The sequence below is a fragment of the Leopardus geoffroyi genome, chromosome C3, assembly GCF_018350155.1.
Source record: "Leopardus geoffroyi isolate Oge1 chromosome C3, O.geoffroyi_Oge1_pat1.0, whole genome shotgun sequence".
NCBI lineage: Eukaryota > Metazoa > Chordata > Mammalia > Carnivora > Felidae > Leopardus > Leopardus geoffroyi.
In genome coordinates, this window is record NC_059338.1 from 65,692,478 (window position 1) to 65,711,777 (window position 19,300).

Sequence of the window (19,300 nt, forward strand, 5' to 3'; positions counted from 1 at the left end):
GGAAGTTTTATTTCTAACCTTCTATTTTTATATTTTTTGTTTTGTGTTCCTTGACGATAGAGCGCAACAAAAGCCAGGAAAAAATGTGAATACGATAGGAAATAGAAAACTATATCTAATCAGAATGATAGAACAAAAATTCCTGAGATAAGCATGGCTTAGACGTCAAAAAGGAAAAGAGGAACTCTGGGTGTGTGTGTGTGTGTGTGTGTGTGTGTGTGTGTGTCCACTCACATGTGCGCACACACACACACATACACCTACCTCAAAATAAGAAACAAAAAGGATAAGTGGAAGGTTGAGAGCAAGGGACTCAGACACAAAACCTCCAATTAGACTTTTTATTATGATGCAATTCATTACAGCATAATTACATTTCTTATGAAATGATTAATCATAGGGTTAGAAGAAAAGGCTATGTTGAATGTTAATTATACATCCTGTAAAGAATTTCAAAGCCGTTAACGGCAGTATTCTCACGGACTGTCAGTTGCCGTAAATTAAACTCTAGGAAGGCAATTTGTCAATATCTTTAAAAATCCAAAATCATATATCCTTTTACTAATCGATACAACTGGGAAGAATTTATCCTACAACTAATTTGTGGAAGTGAGCAGAAATGTTCACAAAAAGATGCTTGGTCCATTACTGGCAACACCAAATATCGAAAATAATGTAAGCATTCCTTACTGAGGAAATTATGACCATGGTGCATTCATATAAGGGAATCGATGGGATGGTACCGAAAGTTCCTCTAGACGGATGATAAAACAAAAAGGAGAATGAAGGTATACAAGAGTCACCCATATCTGTTTTTTTTTTTAACAAAGAATATAAATATATGAATGTGCTTGCGTGAGAAAATGCAGCGAAGCACACAAGAAACTTAACAGTGATTATCTCTGGGCACTGGGATTGAGATCAGGAGGACAAGGAGATAGGAGTGAACATTTTGTGTGTGATGTATGTGTACTATGTATTTAGTGTATATAGAGAAATATCATATATATGATCTTTTACCATACACAACTATTAATTTTTAAATTGAAGGGAAATAAGTTAAAATAAATCAAAGATTGTAAAGAAACAGAAACAGGCCAACAGGCATCACAGAGCACAATTTTAAGAGCAGAGAACTGAAGGGGCGCCTGGGTGGCTCAGTCTGTTGAGCATCTGACTTCAGCTCAGGTCATGAACTCCCGGTTCATGAGTTCCAGCCCCAGGTCAGGCTCTGTGCTGACAGCTCAGACTCTGGAGCCTGCTTCAGATCTGTGTCTCTCTCTGTGTTCCTCCCCCGCCCCTCTCTCTCTCAAAAATTAATGAAGATTTTTTTGTAAAAATTATTAAAAAAAAAAAGGGGGGGGGGCAGAGAACTTAAGGTATCATTTACATACAGCGGAGCATTCTTACCTGGCACTTGGCACTGCAGTATTTGGCAACTCGGCATTGAGAGCATCGCATCAGTTTTTCCTTTCTGTTTAAAAAAAAAAAAAAAAATTCCCATTAGGAAATGAGTGACACTGATAGGTTCTGTTCACCCCATTTGTATGGTCCCTTAAGACTGAGATTTTCACACTGATGGGCATCATCTTTCATCCTCAATGTGAGATACGGACATAGTAATAACTCTTTTTTAAAATAGTGGTGAAATGTATATAATATAAAATTTACACGTTAAACATTTTTACGTGTATAGTTCAGTGTGTTAAAAAGATAATTCAAGGGGCGCCTGGGTGGCTCAGTCGGTTAAGTGCCTGACTTCGGCTCAGGTCATGATCTCCAGGTTCGCAAGATCAAGCTCCACCTGGGCTGACAGCCCAGTTCATATCCTCTGCTCCCCTCTCTCTCTGCCCCTCCCACACCTGCTCTCTCTCTCTCTCTCTCTCTCTCTCTTTCTCTCAAATAAACAAACATTTAAAAAAAAAAAAAAAAGATAATTTGAGGCACAAAATGGAGTCACTTATGCTTACCACCGTACCATGTTTGAGACTTAACTATAGTTTTGACTCCCCCAAAAGTGGATTCTTAAACCAGTCTATCAGAGATTACTAGTTAAGTAATCCGCTTGATAGACCGCTGCTCTCCCCTGATGAAAGTGATCTTGCAGTAACCAACTCATTTTTTCACCTTGTAACTGCTCTCTTCTGCCCACAGAAGTCTTTCATTTTGTACAGCATCTCAGGGCTACTTTCTGTCTGCTACATTGAATCCCACCCAATTCATGAACTTCTGAATAAAGCCAATAAGATCTTTAAGTTTACTCAGTTGAATTTTGTTTTTTAGCAAATGGCATTAAGTATATTCATTTGATGCGCAACATCACCACCACTAATGTCCTTTTTAATAAAAAAAAAAAAAAATCAGTTAAAATCAGAGATTCCCACTGAAACCAGAAGTTTTACTTCACAGAGATTTTAATCTCTCCATATGAAATAGAGAATTCAGTCCCCGTAACTACTTGGAATGGAAGTATCCTATACTCTTCAAATATAAAAAAAATTGTATACGTCTTAACCTATCATATAGTTTAATTATGAATATCCTCCTGTGGAAAGTGATTTTAAAATTCCATTAAATCCAGTTACTACTTTAGACATGCTGAATTGAGATGCTCCAAAGTTACATCTCCCCCAAATCACCTGCATAAGAAAAAAGCAAAGATGAAGAAAAGGTTGAATTATAAAATAAAAAATAAGTGAACCTGATGATAAAATTAATAGTGACAAATAAAAGGCAGGAAGGATTGTGGATACTTTCAGGGCAGCCAAGAGCATTAAAAAGTCAAACTGTAATTTTAACATCAATGACAAAACAAAAACAAATCCTTCCAAGCACTTCTAATGGGCCTGGTACTATTCAAAGATTTTTACATCTATAGTTTATACTTAATTTCAAATAGTCCTATAAGTAAACAGTCTTATTATGACTACTTTGGGGATACACCAATACATTTTTCAAAAGATAAAAAAAACATAGTGCAAACTAAGAAGACACACCATAAAGTGCATGGCAGGTGATACTGAAAGGGTAAAAACAAAATCCTAAAGAGAATCAGAACCTAAATATAACAGGTACTTACCTCTGGGACAGCAAGGGTCAGATATGGAGCATAAAACAAGGGCAGAGGTTAAAATCTAAATAAAGGGAAGCCAAAATGCCTGCCATCCCCAAGTACAGAATTGTGGCTGTCACATATCAACATCCCAGGCAACAATGCAAACCCCAGCAACCTGCCCTTCAAGCTCTTACTATGAGTATCACACTGGACTACTGCTCTTGGGTAAAACTGGATAAAACCAAAATCTACCCATAAGCTGTTAAGAGACACACATCAAATAAAAGGACCCACAAAGGAGGATGAAATGGATATGCCAAGCAAATATTAACTAAAGGAAAAGCCTATGTAATTACATCAATTTCAGGGGGGGAAAGCACTTTACAGTTAAAGATCTTGTTAGAGGTAAATACTCAATGATAAGAGATTCCAGTCACCAGGTGTTAGGTACCTAGTGACAAATGTACCCAGTCTCAAAATATATGAAGTACAAGAAACAGATCTGAGGGAAAAATGACCGACACAATAAGTTAATACATGTAAGGCCCTTAAAATAGTGCCTGGAATATAGTAAACACCATATAAGTATTAGTTATTGCTATAAAAAGATACAAAGTCTTTTTCAGGAATTCAAAACCAAGCAGATAAAGAACAGGGGTTCAGGGCACCTGGGTGGCTCTGTTGGTTAAGCCCCACCCCCATTCACACACTGTCTCTCTCTCCTTTAAAATAAATAAACATAGGGGCGCCTGGGTGGTACAGTCAGTTGAGCGTCCGACTTCAGCCAGGTCACGATCTCGCGGTCCGTGAGTTCGAGCCCCGCGTCAGGCTCTGGGCTGATGGCTCAGAGCCTGGAGCCTGTTTCCGATTCTGTGTCTCCCTCTCTCTCTGCCCCTCCCCCGTTCATGCTCTGTCTCTCTCTGTCCCAAAAATAAATAAACGTTGAAAAAAAAAATAAAATAAATAAACATTAAAAAAAAATTTTTAAAGAATAGGGGCTCAATAATTTATTCGATCTCAGGCAATACACAGACCCTTATCCCTGTTATATGAATGTGCATTCACATATTCCTGTTCAGCACCCACTGACCATTTACAAAAGGTCCCACAAAGTAAACCGCAAAGCAAATCTCAAAAATCCCAAAGAATCAATATCATATAGATCATTTTCTCCAACCATAAGGGAATTAAATTAGAAATCAGTAACAAAAACAAACCCAGTGAAATATCATATGCATGAATATTTAAAAGCATGCTTTTACAGAATTCAAGGATCAAAGAATTATAATGAAATTAGAGTATACACACACACACAAACACACACGCTTTTTTTTTTAAGTAGGTTCTACACCCAAGTCATAGGGGATGGAACGCCCCTTGAAATCAAGAGTCACATGTTCTACTGAACCAGCCAGGCATCCCAAAAATTGATTAAATAATGGAAAAATATCAAAACTTCTGAGATAAAATGAACACACTACTTACAGGAACATTTATAACTTTAAATGTTTATGTTAAAAAAACTGAAAATAAATGAGCTAAACATGTAAGTCAAGACTTTAAAAATAACAGAAAACTTAGGACAGCATCAGCAGGAAATTATACAACATACGAAATAGAACACAGTGATCTAAGAGGACGAGCAAAACCAGAGGCACAAATAACATCAACAAATTTCTTGCAAAATCACTTAAGAGAAAGTTTCCAAACAAATAATATTGGAAACAAAATGGAATGGAACTCAAGATTCAGTAGATTGAAAAACAGACAAGAGAAAATTCTGAAGGAACGGTAGCAGTGACATAATTTTCTAATCTCCTTAACTCTCCCCATAAACAAAATGACAGCACGAGTTAGAAAGCAAACCTGAGTATCACGCCACCCAGGAAAACATCACAACAAACCCAAAATGTGACTGGGCAGAGGAAACCACTAACAGCTCTGAGACTTAAGTCAGTGTATTTGTGGGAGAAAACCAAGAAGGCCACGGGGCCTCCAATAAGCCTGAAAACAGAAGCAGCCCCAAGCGGCAAAAAGACGCCCAGTGTGTCCAGCCAATGTGACAATGGGGGCCAAAACTGGGACAGGATGCTTTCTGCAAGAATCTTCCAGAGGAGGAAGTCAGTGGGACTCCCCTGAGTGCTGCCCTCCTCAGACCCGACTTCTCAGATTTTCCCTCCTCTCCCTTTTCTGGTGTAAGTTATTCAGAGGTGGGGCGCCTGGGGGGCTCAGTCGGTTAAGCCATCCACTTTGGCTCAGGTCACGATCTCACAGTTCATGAGTCCTAGTCCCAAATCGGGCTCTGTGCTGACAGTGTGGAGCCTGCTTAAGATTCTCTCTCTCTCCCTCTCTCTCTGCCCCTCCCCAACTTGCTCTCTCTGTCTCTCAGGATAAATAAACTTTAAAAAAAAAAAAGGCAATTTCTGTTACTTACAAATATAAAGCCCCAGCTATATAAGGTGTTTCTTCTTGATTTTAAAAATTAATGGGCAGAATCAAGCTACTCAGAAGATCAGCGATGAACAGGTTAGCAAGCAAAACTGTGTCCTCTCCCTCCCATAGCTACCAACCACAGGCTTTCATGAATTTTCACAGAATGGTGGCAAAGTGAATAGCAAGATTACTCTAAGTACCTAAATAATTTAATTGTTGTTTTGATGGGTGGAAGAAATTCCTTAACATGAGTTATTTAAATGTTCAGGGTTACATATCAAATAACAAGTTCTCAAGTTTCAAAAACAGGTCAAATGAATCCAAGAGAAAAGTGGTGTGTGTTTGATCAGACAACCACTGAGCCCCGGAAGAGGTCCTGCTTCTCTCTCGGGCTCAGGCTGAGAACAGAATCCTGTGAAGCAAATTCCACCACTGCAAAGGAAAATGAGTTAGAGGAGTTTCCTTCCAATACTGAAATTATTTGATTCTGCTTCTCTTGTGCCAGTAACAAACATTAACTAAATTTGAAGATGACAAAAGTTGTACACGTTTTAGGTGAATTACGGTAGTCTCAGAGGCACAGAAAAGTGATGAATATAGAATTTTCAGATCACAGAAACATCCGGTTTACAAAATGATTAGCTCAAAGTCCAAATGGACTTTCTGAATGAAAAGTAATCTAAGGAAATAGGTTAGCAACATATCAGTAACAGAAAATGATTAATTTACCTCTTTTCCCCTCTCCACTCAAGAGAGAAATAATAGCATTCTAACCCCAAATAGGAGAAGCTATTAAAACTATTTTACACCAAAATCAGTGTTATCTTTAACTATGTCCACAAAAAAAGCAACAAGGAATCCCCTATTACTCATTCATACAAACTGTGACAGGCTGTAGAACACAGTGTCAAATCGGAGAAAATTCTCAGGTAGCTCAGTGCCCCAAATACAGTGGTTCATGGAGCAAAACAAGTTAAGTCCTCTCTTCCAAGTAAAGGCTGGGACATAATTAGCTTCTCCAACAGCACATGCAAAGGAAATGTAGAAAGGAAATAAAAACAGAACAAAATTACTTGTTCCTCCAGTATACAAATCTAGAAGTTGTATATGGATACAGGAGAAATCACTGTGTCTAAAAAAATCAAAGAAGAAATGAGATTAAGTGGCTCCTTCAAATCCCAACAACTAGGGTAATATTTAAGGGAATGTCTCTCTGTCCTTGGTTATCAGCAGGGGGGGAAACTATCGAAGGGTTTAAAACTCTGCCCTAGGGGGCACCTGGGTGGCTCAGGTCATGGTCTCGCAGTCTGTGAGTTCGAGCCCCGTGTCAGGCTCTCAGCTATCAGCACAACCTGCTTCCGATTCTGTGTCTTCCTCTCTCTCTGCCTCTCCCCCACTCACACTCCCTGTCTCTCTCTCTTTCAAAAATAAATAAACATTAAAAAAAATACAAAAAAAACAAACAAACTTCTGCCCTAAAATAATATGGGCAGTTGCCAGGTGGAGGAAAAGAAGTTTCCTGGGAAGGATATAGAAAACAAATCCTAGTGATTCAAATTTCCCCCAGCCCTGGCAGCTGCAGAATCCATTTTAAACTGCAGAGAAAACAACGCATCCACAACACATTCATACACAGGCAATATGTCTCCACCCCTCAGAAGTCTCCTGGTGTCCCTTGCAGTCAAAGCTCTCCTTCAACGGCCACCCGCACACTCACTGCTGGCCAGGCGGTTCGGGCACCACAAGGAAGCCCGGCCACCCCATCAGCCTCTGAAGCCACTCATCTGGATGGAGCACAGCCCTGTACGATCTGAAGCAACCCAGGACCCAGCGTGTGTCTTTGCAGCCTCTTCTGAGCTAAAGATCCGTGCCCAGCAATCTTTTGCACACTTTTGTCCTTTTTCAAGGCTGATCACTATGAGCTTTGAGAAGAAATGTGAGCTGAGAGAAAGAGCTAACTTCATCAGATAGAGCCTGCCGGCACCACTCACGCTTGCTAAAAAAAGAGGGCTGACCTCAGGATGTCTGATGGAGTACCCCTGCCTGAACACAAGTTTTAAGGAAGATTCTCCAGTAACAATTCCTATGAAAATATTTCTTCACATAATCAGGACAAAAGATGCTCTGTGGAGTATGAGGAATATGGACTGTTTTAGAATAAAGAGCTCCATTTGTTTAAAAGGCAAAACCCAAAATAAGTGAAGTCTAAATATAATTTTTAAAAGAGACCACAGAAATAATATTTCCTTAAAGAATCTGTTTGTAAACATCTCCAAAATCTCAGACTCCTGATTCATTAGAAACATTAGTGTTATGTACCCAAGTACCTGCCTGTTTCCCCATAGAAATTTCTGGAGCAAATGAAACTCTGCACTATGAAAAGGAGATTATCCCAAATAAAAAGTCATGCTATTCCCTCCAAGGGTAGTACAACTGCTTTTACTCTGACCAAATAAAATATACTGCAAAATGCTAAACAGAAAGCATTCTCTTTGGCATAAATATTCATAATAATACAGAAAAGGAAACTTCCATTTGTGTTTCCAGATGGTAATTATGTTGGTATGGGCCTAAAGGCTTTTTTTTTTAATTAGAGATTCTCATCCACCGTCCACCTAACTATCAAATAGTGGGGTTTTTTTTAAATGTTTATTTATTTTAGAGAGAGAAAGAGAGAGAGAACAAGAAAGAGAGAATGAGTGGGGTGGGGCAGAGAGAGGGAGAGAGAGAATCCCAAGTGCACTCTGCTGTCAGCGCAAAGCCCAAGGCGATGCTAGATATCACAACCATGAGATCATGACCTGAGTCGAAATCAAGAGTAGGACGCTCAAGCGACTGAGCCAACCAGGTGCTCCTCAAATACTTTTTAGTACAAAGTAGCAGATGTGGTCAAAGTAATACAGACTCATAACACAGAAAAGCAGAATTGGTTTGGATTCATTTTTCCACATCCCTTATCACTTTATTTCAGACTTCTAACATTCAAATTACAAAACAAGAAAATGCAATGGTCAATTATTTCAGAAAACAATAAATCTATGATCCCCAGGCACCATACCTTCCTGGGCAAAACACAAGCAATTTAAACTCATATTAGCACTTACGGAGGGAAAAAAAAAAAAAAAAAAGCACAGCAACTGACTTCGACTTAGGTCACGATCTCATGGTTCATGAGTTTGAGCCCTGCAACGGGCTCTGTGCTGACAGCTCTGAGCCTGGAGCCTGCTTTGGATTCTGTGTCTCCCTCTCTCTCTGTCCCTTCCCCCCTCCCCCCTCCCCTCCTCTCCCCCTCCCCCCCTCTCAAAAATAAAAACGCATCAAAGAACTGGTGACTTACAGCTGGTTTTTAAGGCAGAGCAGTTTAAGGTAAACTGAAGAAAGCTGTGACCAAAAGGCACTGAAGAGGGATTTGATCTAATAACATCTCTGTTCCTAAACGGGAAACCTCTCAGCCTAGTCAGGTAATAGGACTCTGGTAAGTCAAGAGATGTGTTCAATTTCCCCAAGTCTTCCTGAAATCCAAAGTAATAAAAATATGAGAAAGAAGAAAAAATCTGATTTTGCCCAAAGGGTGAAATCAAATACCCTTTAAACAGGTAAGCATTGTTAGTATAAATACCACACAGCATTAACATGAAAATCAAAGTACCAATGGGTAGAATTTCAAATAAGGTATAAGGATAGCTGATCAACATTTTCATCAATAGACTAGGACCTAAGTCTTCAAACTGGCAAAAGATGGTCACCTTGATTTCGGTTCCAGGAAACAGTGTGTCACGAAGGAAGAATTCTCCATCATCTTCCTCTTATTAAAAAATGAAACTTAAAAAAAAATTAATCTCAACAGCACTGTGACTGTATTTTAGCTTCAACAGTGAGAAAACCAAAAGCCAAATTCACTATCTAATTATAGTAATCTCTTCATTTCAGAGGCCCAGAAGCATCTTCTCCTTCCGCCTGCCTTAAAAATTTGCCCTTCTATTTTATAATTAAGTCTATCACTTTGTTTAACTTTTAATTACAAATTTCCTGAAGTCCTCTGGAAATAAGCCTAATGAAATCTCAAGTAACTCATTCTCTCTTTTGGAGAACAACATGAAACTTGAAGTTGTTGTTGCTGTTGTTTTTTAAGTTTATTTATTTATTTTGAGGAGGGTTAGCATGGAGCCTGATGAGGGCTCAAATCCATGAACCATGAGGTCATGACCAGGGCCGAAATCAAGAACTGGACACTTAACTGAGCCACCCAGGTGCCCCTCAATTTAATTTTTAATAATTTATTGAGTTTAATCTCTTATTAGATGCATGCTTTGTAAATTAATTTCCCACAGACTGTGTCTGTATTATTTCTCAACTAGACACTGTAAGAGAATATAATAGAGTGGTTAAGGGGCGCCTGGGTGGCGCAGTCGGTTAAGCGTCCGACTTCAGCCAGGTCACAATCTCGCGGTCCGTGAGTTCGAGCCCCGCGTCGGGCTCTGGGCTGATGGCTCAGGGCCTGGAGCCTGTTTCAGATTCTGTGTCTCCCTCTCTCTCTGCCCCTCCCCCGTTCATGCTCTGTCTCTCTCTGTCCCAAAAATAAATAAACGTTGAAAAAAATAAAATTAAAAAAAAAATAGAGTGGTTAAATCATTGACACTGGAACCATATGGCCTAGAACCAAATTCTAGTTTACCACCTAGTAGCTGTATGATGCTGAGCAATTTAATACCTCTAAGCCACGAGACTAAAATGAGAATAATAATAGTACCAACACTACTTGGCTGTAATGAGAATTAAATAAAATATGTAAATCTCTCAACATTGTGCTTGATTCATAGAAAGAGCTAATTTTTCTTAGTACTATCACATTACTATTATTCCTTTAAGAGATTTTTTTTTAAAGCAACTCTCAAAAGAAGTTCCTAGATATCATTTGAAACACTTCAGTGTTGAGTAGAAGTATTTTTAAAAGTTCAGCCATTCTAGAAATTCAGAATTTTATAAACCTTTAGAATGTTTTTCCCAGTTATTTTCAAGTTCTTCATATAGTTAACTCTACATTATTGGAAGAGAGTACAGAAACAGTACAAGTTATTTACTGAAATATTCATGTATGTAATTAAATGGTAATTACTTCTTAGCTTAGAAGCAACCAAACATGAATAAAATGTAACAATGAAACTAGTGCTTTTGGGAAAACTGTCGGTCAACATGAGTTTCAAATGTTCTAGAAGTTAACACCTGGACCCAAATAATACAAAACTTGTATACATTTTTCTCTTATCTCAAAAGAAAAAAAGAATCAGATATAATAAGGTTGCATTGAACGCTTTTATTTTTCTACATAGGTCAGAAGAAAGGCTGAGAAAATCTTAATGCATCAAGTTCCCCCTCCCCTCATTAGGCTGGTAGAGAAAAGTCTGCAGCACAGGAGAGAAAAGATAATTAACTCTTTCTAAGTAAGCTAACCCATTTTACTAAAAAGTAATTTCCCTGTTTATAGCTCATTTACAATAATCTTTAGAAGACGGAAATTTGTAACTGATCAACCTTGACTAAACGGAGAGAATCCCAACTGCAATACATGATATCATGCATTTTCCCCCAGAGAAAATGGGAAAGAAAACAATTTTTGAAATGTCATTACTCAAATGGTTTTTAAAAATTATATGGTATTTTCAATGGGAAATTTTAATTATCTTTTTTCTAATACAAAGATCCTTTGGGTGCCACATCCTTCCTGTTGTTGCTGCTCTTTACTTCACTGGGCCCATAAAATCACTCAAGACTCTTTGTACCATGGACTGTGACAGTTCTGGAGAAATATGGATCAAAAGACATAGTTCTTGCCTTCAAGGACTGCTGATGCTACAACAGAAGCAGACCAGCAGCGGCACATGGTATCACCTCCTGTGCTAGAGACCCGTAAGACGGCAATAGGTGAAGAGTGGTAAACTGAGGTATCAGTCATAATAGCTTTTGGTCATCACGGTCCTAGGGTATGGCCTTAAGAAGAGGCACCTAAACTGGTGGAAAGACAAAGACAATGAGAAGTGGGGATGAAGAGGCCAGGTGTGGGATGGACGTTCACCCAGGAGTAACGATGGAGACAGAAAAAGTGAGCCAGGATGTGAAGAAATCACTGGAAGGCAGTGAGGTCATGGGGGTATGATGGCAAATGCTTCAAAGAGGCTGGCAATTTTCAGGGAGAAGAAAAATTATCTAAAAACAGCAACTATTGATTCAATTTCTTTAATAGATACAAGCCTATTCATGTGCATTTTGTGTGCTTTGGCAGCTTCTGTCTTTCAAGAAATTGGTCCATTTCATCTAGATTATAAAATTAATGGGCATAGCGTTGTTCATAGTGTTCCTTTATTATCCTTTTAATGTTCGTGGGATCTGTAGTGATGTCCACTCTTTCATTTCTGTTATTAGTAATTTGTGTTTTCACTCATTTTTTTCTCAGTTGGCCTGGTTGGGCTCTTGGGATTTTATTGATCTTTTTAAAGAAACAGCTTTTGGTTTCAATGATTTGCGCTATTAACTCCTTGTTTAGAATTCCAATGGTTTCTTATTATTGCTTTTCCTCTGCTAACTGTGCGATTAATTTGCTCTTCTTTTTCCAACACAGAAACTCATATAATTGATTTAATATCTTTCTTCTTTTTTAATGTATGCATTCAATGCTATAAGTTTCCCTGTACGTAGGCTTTCCCTGCACTGCAAAAATTTTGAAACTTCTGTTTTCATTTTTATTCAAAATATTTTTAATATTTATTTATTTTAGACAGAGAGAGAGCAAGAACACACAAACAGGGGAGGGGCAGAGAGGAGAGACAGAATTCCAAGCAGGATCTACACCATCAGCACAGAGCCCAATGTAGGGCTTGAACTCAAAAACCATGAGATCATGACCTGAGCCAAGATCAAGAATTAGACCCTTAACCAACTGCACCCCCCAGTCACCCCTAATTCAAAATATTTTTAAATGTCTATTGAGATTTCTTCTTTGACTGATGAGTTACTTAGAAGTGTGTTGTTTAATCTCCACATAGTTTAAGATTATTTTTCATCGATTTTGAGTTTAATTCCAATGTGTTCTTACAACAAACACTGTCAGATTACTACTTTTAAATTTGTTCAGGCTTGTTTTATATCCTAATATGGGATCTCTGTTGGTGAATATTCCAAGAGAACTTGAGAAGAACGTGTATTTTGCTGTTGTTGGATGAGGCAGTCTATGAAGGTCAATTATATTCAGTTGATTGATGGTGTTGTTAAGTTCTGTTATGTCCTGATTTCCTTTGATGGATCTGTATATTTCTCCAACTCTAAAAATAGATTAATCTATTCCTCCTTGCAGCAGCATGAGCTTTTGCATCACATAGATGAGCGCTCTTTTGTTGGGCAAATACCTGTTAAGAAATGTTCTATCTTCTTGGGGAACTAACGCTTCTGAACTTGAGTAACACCCTTCTTTATCCCTGCTACCATTCCTTGTTTTGAAGTCTACTCTGTCTGAAATTAATACAACTACTCCTTTTTTTGATTAGCATCCGTGTGGTATATTTTACTCCATCCATTTTACTTATTTTAATTAAATATAATTTAATTTATTCACTTTTAAATTTCAGTATGACAAACATACAATGTTATATTAGTTTCAGGTATGCAATATAGTGATTCAACAATTCTATACATTACTCAGGGCTCATCATAATAAGTGTAGTCTTAATCCTCTTCACCTATTTCACTCATTCCCTCACCCACTTCCCCTCTGATAACCAGCAATTTGTTCTCTATATTTAAGAGTCTGTTTTTTGGTTTATCTCATTTTCCTTTGTTCATTTTGTTTCTTAAATTCCACATATGAGTGAAATTATATGGCATTTGTCTTCTTCTTACTGACTTATTTCACTTAGTATTAAACCCTCTAGATTCATACATGTTGTTGCAAATGGCAAGGTTTCATTCTTTTTTATGACTGGGTAATACTCCATTATTACCACATTATTATTTTTTTTTATGACTGGGTAATACTACATTATTGTATATGTATATGTATATGTATATGTATATGTATATGTATATGTATATGTATATGTATATATCACTTCTTCTTTATCCATTCATTTATCAATGGAAACTTGGGTGGCTTCCATAATTTGGCCATTGTAAATAATGCTGTAATAATCATAAGGGTGCACGTATATTTTCGTATTGGTGTTTTCATATTCTTTGGACAACTATCCAGGAGTACAATTACTGGATCATATGATAAATCTATTTTTAACTTTTTCAAGTACCTTCATACTGTTTTTAACAGTGGATTCTTTAGTCTGCATTCCCAACAACAGTGTACAAGGGTTCCTTTTTCTCCAAAACCTCACCAACATTTGTTGCTTGTGTTTTTTATTTTAGCCATTTTTTTCAATGTTTATTTATTTTGGGGGGGGGAGAGGAAGGGAGAGAGAGGGGACAGAAAATCTGAAGCAGGTTCTGTGCTGAGAACAGTAAGCCCGACATGGGGTCCAAAATCATGAACCACAAAATCATGACCTGAGCCAAAGTCAGACACTCAAATGACTGAGTACCCACGTGCCCCTGATTTTAGCCATTCTGACAGCTGTGAGTGGTATCTCAATGTGGTTTTAATTTGCATTTTCCTGAATATTAGTGAACCTGAGCATCTCTTCATGTGTCTGTTGGTCATCTGTATGCCTTCCTTAGAGAAATGTCTATTCATATCTTCTGCCCATTTTTAAATTGGATTATTTGTTTTCTGGGTGTTAAGTTCTATATATATTTTGGATACTAACCCTTTCTCAGATATGTCATTGGCATATATCTTCTCCCATTCAGTAGGTTGTCTTTTAATTCTGTTGATTGCTTCCTTTGCTGTGCAGAAGCTTTTTATCTTAATGTAGTACCAATAGTTTATTTCTGCTTTTGTTTCCCTTGCCTCAGGAGACCTATCTAGAAAAATGTTGGTATGGCCAATGTAAAAAAAAATTACTCCCTGTGCTCTCCCATCCATCTACTTTTAATAAGTATGGGTCTTTATGTTTAAAATGGGTTTCTTATAGAACATATATACTTGGATCTTGGTTTTTGACCCATCCTGACAATCTTTTTTTTTTTTTTACTGAGGAAACTAATTGACATACCATGTTATATTAATTTCAAGTGATCTGACAATTCTGTACGTCACACAATGCTCACCACAATAAATGAAGTTACACCTGTCACCATATAATGTTATTACAATATTATTGACTATATTCCCTATATTGTATTTTTAATCCTTGTTATATGTTTATTTTATAACTAGAGGTTTGTATCTCTTAATCCCCTTCATCTATTTCAGACATCTCCTAACCCCATCCCCTCTGGCAACTACCAGTTTGCTCTCTGTATTTATGAGTCTGTTTCTGTTCTTTGTTCATTTGTTTTGGTATTTAAATATCACATATAAGTGAAATCATGTGGTATTTCTCTTAACTTATTTCACTGAAGCATAATACCCTCTAGATCCATCCACTCTGTCATGAATGACAAGAAATCACTCACTTTTACGGCTGAGTAAAATTCCTTTAGACGCATATGCACAGATATGTATCACATTTTCTTTATCCATTCACCTACCAATGAACATTTACATTCATTCCATATCTTGGCTATTATAAATAATGCTGAAATAAACATAGAAGTGCATATATCTTTTCAGTTAGATATTTTCTTGTTATTTAGGTAAATATCCAGAAGTGGAATTACTGTATCATATGATAGTTCTATTTTTTTAATTTATTTTTATTTTAACAGAGAGATGAGGGAGGGGCAGAGAGAGAGGAGAGGGAGGGAATCCCAAGCAGGATCTGCACTGTCAGCACAGAGCCTGAACTCACAAATAGTGAGATCATGACCTGAGCCAAAATGAAGAGTCAGACGCCTAACCAACTGAGCCACACAGGCTCCTCGGATATTTCTATTTTTAATTGTGTGAATTTAATTTTCTTTTCCACAGTGCCTGCACCAATTTATATTCGCACCAATAATGCACTAAATTTCCCTTTTATCCACACCACTGCCAACATTTAATTTTTTCTCTATTTGATACTAGCCGTTCTGACTGCTGTGAAGTGATAATCTCACTGTGGTTTTGATTTGCATTTCCCTGATGATTGGTGATATTGGGCATCTTTTCATGTGACTGTTAGCCATCTGTATGTCTTCTTCGAAAAAAAAGTCTATTCAGGTCCTCTATCCATTTTTAATCAGCTTGTAGTACTGAGCTGTAGGAGTCCCTCACCTATTTTGGATACTAATCCCTTTTCAGCTACATCATTTACAAATATCTTCCCCCATTCAGTACAACACCTTTCATTTTGTTAATGGTTTCTTTTGCTAAAAAAATAAAATAATAAAATAAAATAAAGTAAAATAAAATAAAATAAAATCTTTTTGTATTGATGTAGTCCAAATAGTTTATTTTTGCTTTTGTTACCCTTGCCTGAGGAGAATTATCCAACAGATGTTTCTAAGGCCAGTGTCCAAAACATTACTGCCTATGTTTTAAGGGGTTTTACAGTCTCATGTAGCACATTTGGAACTTTGATCCATTTTGAGTTTATTTTTGTGTATGTTAGAAACTGATCCAATTTCATTCTTTAGCATGTAGCTGTCCAGATTTCTCAGCACCACTTATTAAAAAGACTATCTTTTCCCCATTGTATATATTCTTGCCTCTTTTTTCATAGATTAATTGACCATATAAGCATGGGTTTATTTCTAGGCTCTCTTTTCTGTTCCATTGGTGTATGTGTCAATTTTTTGTGCCAGCACCATACTTTTTTGATTACTATAGTTCTGTAGTATAGCTTGAAATCTGGGATTGTGATACCTCCAGATTTGTTTTTCTTTCTCAAAACTGCTTTCAATACTCAAGACCTTTTGTGGTTCTAAAAAAGTTTTAGGATTATTTGTTCCAGTTCTGTGAAAACTACCCTTGGTATTTCAACAAAGATTGCATTCAATCTGTAGATTGCTTTGGGTGCATGCACATTTTAACAATATTAATTCTTCCAATCCATGAACATGGTATACATGTTTTCATTTGTTTGTGTCATCTTCATCATCAATGTCTTATGGTTTTCGGATTATAGGTCTTTCACCTTCCTAGGTATTTTATTCTTTTTGATGTAATTACAAATGAAATTATTTTTTCTTCTACTTCATTATTAATGTATATAAACACAACAATTCCTATTAATTTGTATCCTTCCATTTTACAGAATTCACTTCTTAGAACTGGTAATTTTTTGGTGTAGTCTTTAAAATTTTCTATATGTGGTATCATGTTATCTACAAATAGTAAGTTTTATTTTTTCCTTACAAATTTGGGGAAATTTTATTTCTTTCTGCTTTATTTCTGATTGCTGCAGCTAGGACATCCAAGATAATGTTACATGAAAGTGGCAAGAGTGTATATCCTTGTCTTGTTCCTGACCTTAAGGGAAAAGCTTTCAGTTATTCATCGTTCAGTATGATGTTAGCTATGGGTTTTTATATATAGGCTTTATTACATTGAGATTTGTTCCCTCTAAACTCATTTTGTTGAGAATTTTTATCATGAACAATTGTGAGATTCTGTCAAAAGCTTTTTCTGTATCTATTCAGATGATCAACTGATTTTTTACCCTTCATTTTGTAAATGTGGTTTATCACATGGATTTAACTTGGGGATAATGAACCATCCTTGCATCCACAGAACTCCCAACTTGATCAGTGTGAGTGATTCCTTTTTTTTTTTTTTTAAGTTTATTTAATAATTTTGAGGGCCTGGGGGAGCAGGGTGGGGGGAGTGCAGAGAAAGAATCCCAAGTTCTGACAGCACAAAGCCCAACGCAGAATTCAATCTCACAAACCATGAGACCATGACCTGAGCAGAGATCAAAAGTTGGACTCTTAACTAAGCCACCCAGCTGCCCCAGTGAATGATTCATTTGATGTACTGCTAAATTTTATTTCCTAATATTTTGTTGAGGATTTTTGTATCAACGTTCATCAAGGTATACTGGGCTGTAATTTTCTTCCTTTGTAGTGTCCTTCTCTGGTTTTGCTATCAGGGTAATGCTGACCTTTTAGAATGAATTTGAAAGCTTCTCTTTCTCTTGATTTTTGGAATAGTTTGAAAAGGATAGGTATTCACTCTTCTTTAAATATTTGGTAGAATTCACCTGTGAAGCCATCAGGTCCTGGACTTTGTCTGCTGAGACGTCTATGATTACCAATTCAATTTAGTCACTAGTAATCAGTCTACTCAGGTTTTCTATTTCTTCCTGATACAGGTTTTAAATATTGTATGTTTTTAGGAATTTCTCCATTTCATTTCAGCTGTCTTACTTGTTGGCATATAATTTTTCATGGTAGTCTCATAATCTTTTGTATTTCTATGATGCTGGTTGTTACCATTCTTTCATCTTTAAATTTTACTTATGAGACATCCTTTTTACATGATGAGTCTGGCTATTCAAAGAACCAGCTCTTCGTTTCATTAATCTTTTCTATTATTTTTTGTTTCCACTTCATTTCTTTGCACTCTGATCTTTATTATTTCCTTCCTTTCTAAATGTGGCCTTTGTTTGCTCTTCTTTTTTTAGTCCCTTTAGATGTAAAGTTAGATTGTTTGAGATTTTTCTTGTTTCTTGCATCACTGCATCACTATAAACTTCCCTCTTTGGGGGCACCTGGAGGCTCTTTGGGGGCTCAGTCAGTTCATTGTCTGACTTTTGATTTTGGCTCGGGTCATAATTACTGGGTCATGAGATTGAGCCCTGTGTTGGGCTCCATGCTCAATGCTTAAGATTCTCTCTCTCCCTTTCTCCCTGCCCCTCCCCCACTCCTTCTCTCTCTCTCTCTCTCTCTCTCTCTCCCCCTCCAAAAAATAAATGAATAAATAAATAAATAAGCAAACAAATATTTTTAAAACTAAACTTCCCTCTTGGAACTGTTTTTGCTCTGTCCCAAAGATTTGGATCCATGGTGTTTCCATTTTCATTTATCTCCAGGTATTTCTTTTATTTCCTCTTTGATTTTTCATTGACTACACTGGTAGGATGTTGTTTAGCCACGATGTTTGTGTTTTTCCAGTTTTTTTTTTTATTGATTTCTAGTTTTATACTCTTGTGGTTGGAAAAGGTGTTTGATAGGATTTCAATCTTCTTGAATTTATTGAGACTTGTTTTATAGCATCTTGGAGAATGTTCCATGTGCACTTGAAAAAAAAATGTGAATTCTGCTGGTTTTGGATGAAATGTTCTGTATGCTTCTGTTAAGTCAATCTGGTTTCAACTGTCTTTCAAAGTCACTGTTTATTGATTTTATGTCTGGATGATATATCCATTGATGTAAGTGGGGTATTAAAGTCCTCTACCATTATTGTATTACTGTCAGTTTTTTTCCTTTACATCTGTTAATACTTGCTTTATGTATTTAGGTGCTCCTGTGTTAGGTGCATAGATATTTATAATTGTTATATCTTCTTGTTGGATTGACCCTTTTATCATTTTTGTAAGGCCTTGGTCTCTTTTTTTTTTATTTATTTATTTTTTTTTTTTTTACATTTATTCATTTTTGAGAGACAGAGACAGAGCACAACCCAGGGAAGGGCAGAGAGACAGGGAGACACAGAATCCGAAGCAAGCTCCAGGTTCTGAGCTGTCAGCACAGAGCCCGACGCGGGGCTCAAACTCACAAACCACGAGATCATGACATAAACCAAAGTCGGACGCTTAACCAACTGAGCCACCCAGGTGCCCCAGGCCTTGG

At 37.1% G+C, this 19,300-nt stretch overlaps 1 protein-coding gene across 3 annotated transcripts in view; it reads right to left on the bottom strand.

Annotated features, from left to right (window-relative positions):
* The window catches only part of SMYD3 (SET and MYND domain containing 3), a 675,859-nt gene that overhangs the window by 522,015 nt on the left and 134,544 nt on the right, over positions 1-19,300 (bottom strand). For all 3 annotated transcript variants that reach the window (XM_045453199.1, XM_045453200.1, XM_045453201.1), the window contains exon 2: positions 1,411-1,474. In XM_045453199.1, coding sequence (XP_045309155.1) covers positions 1,411-1,474 — 64 coding nt within the window. The remainder of the gene's footprint in view (positions 1-1,410; positions 1,475-19,300) is intronic.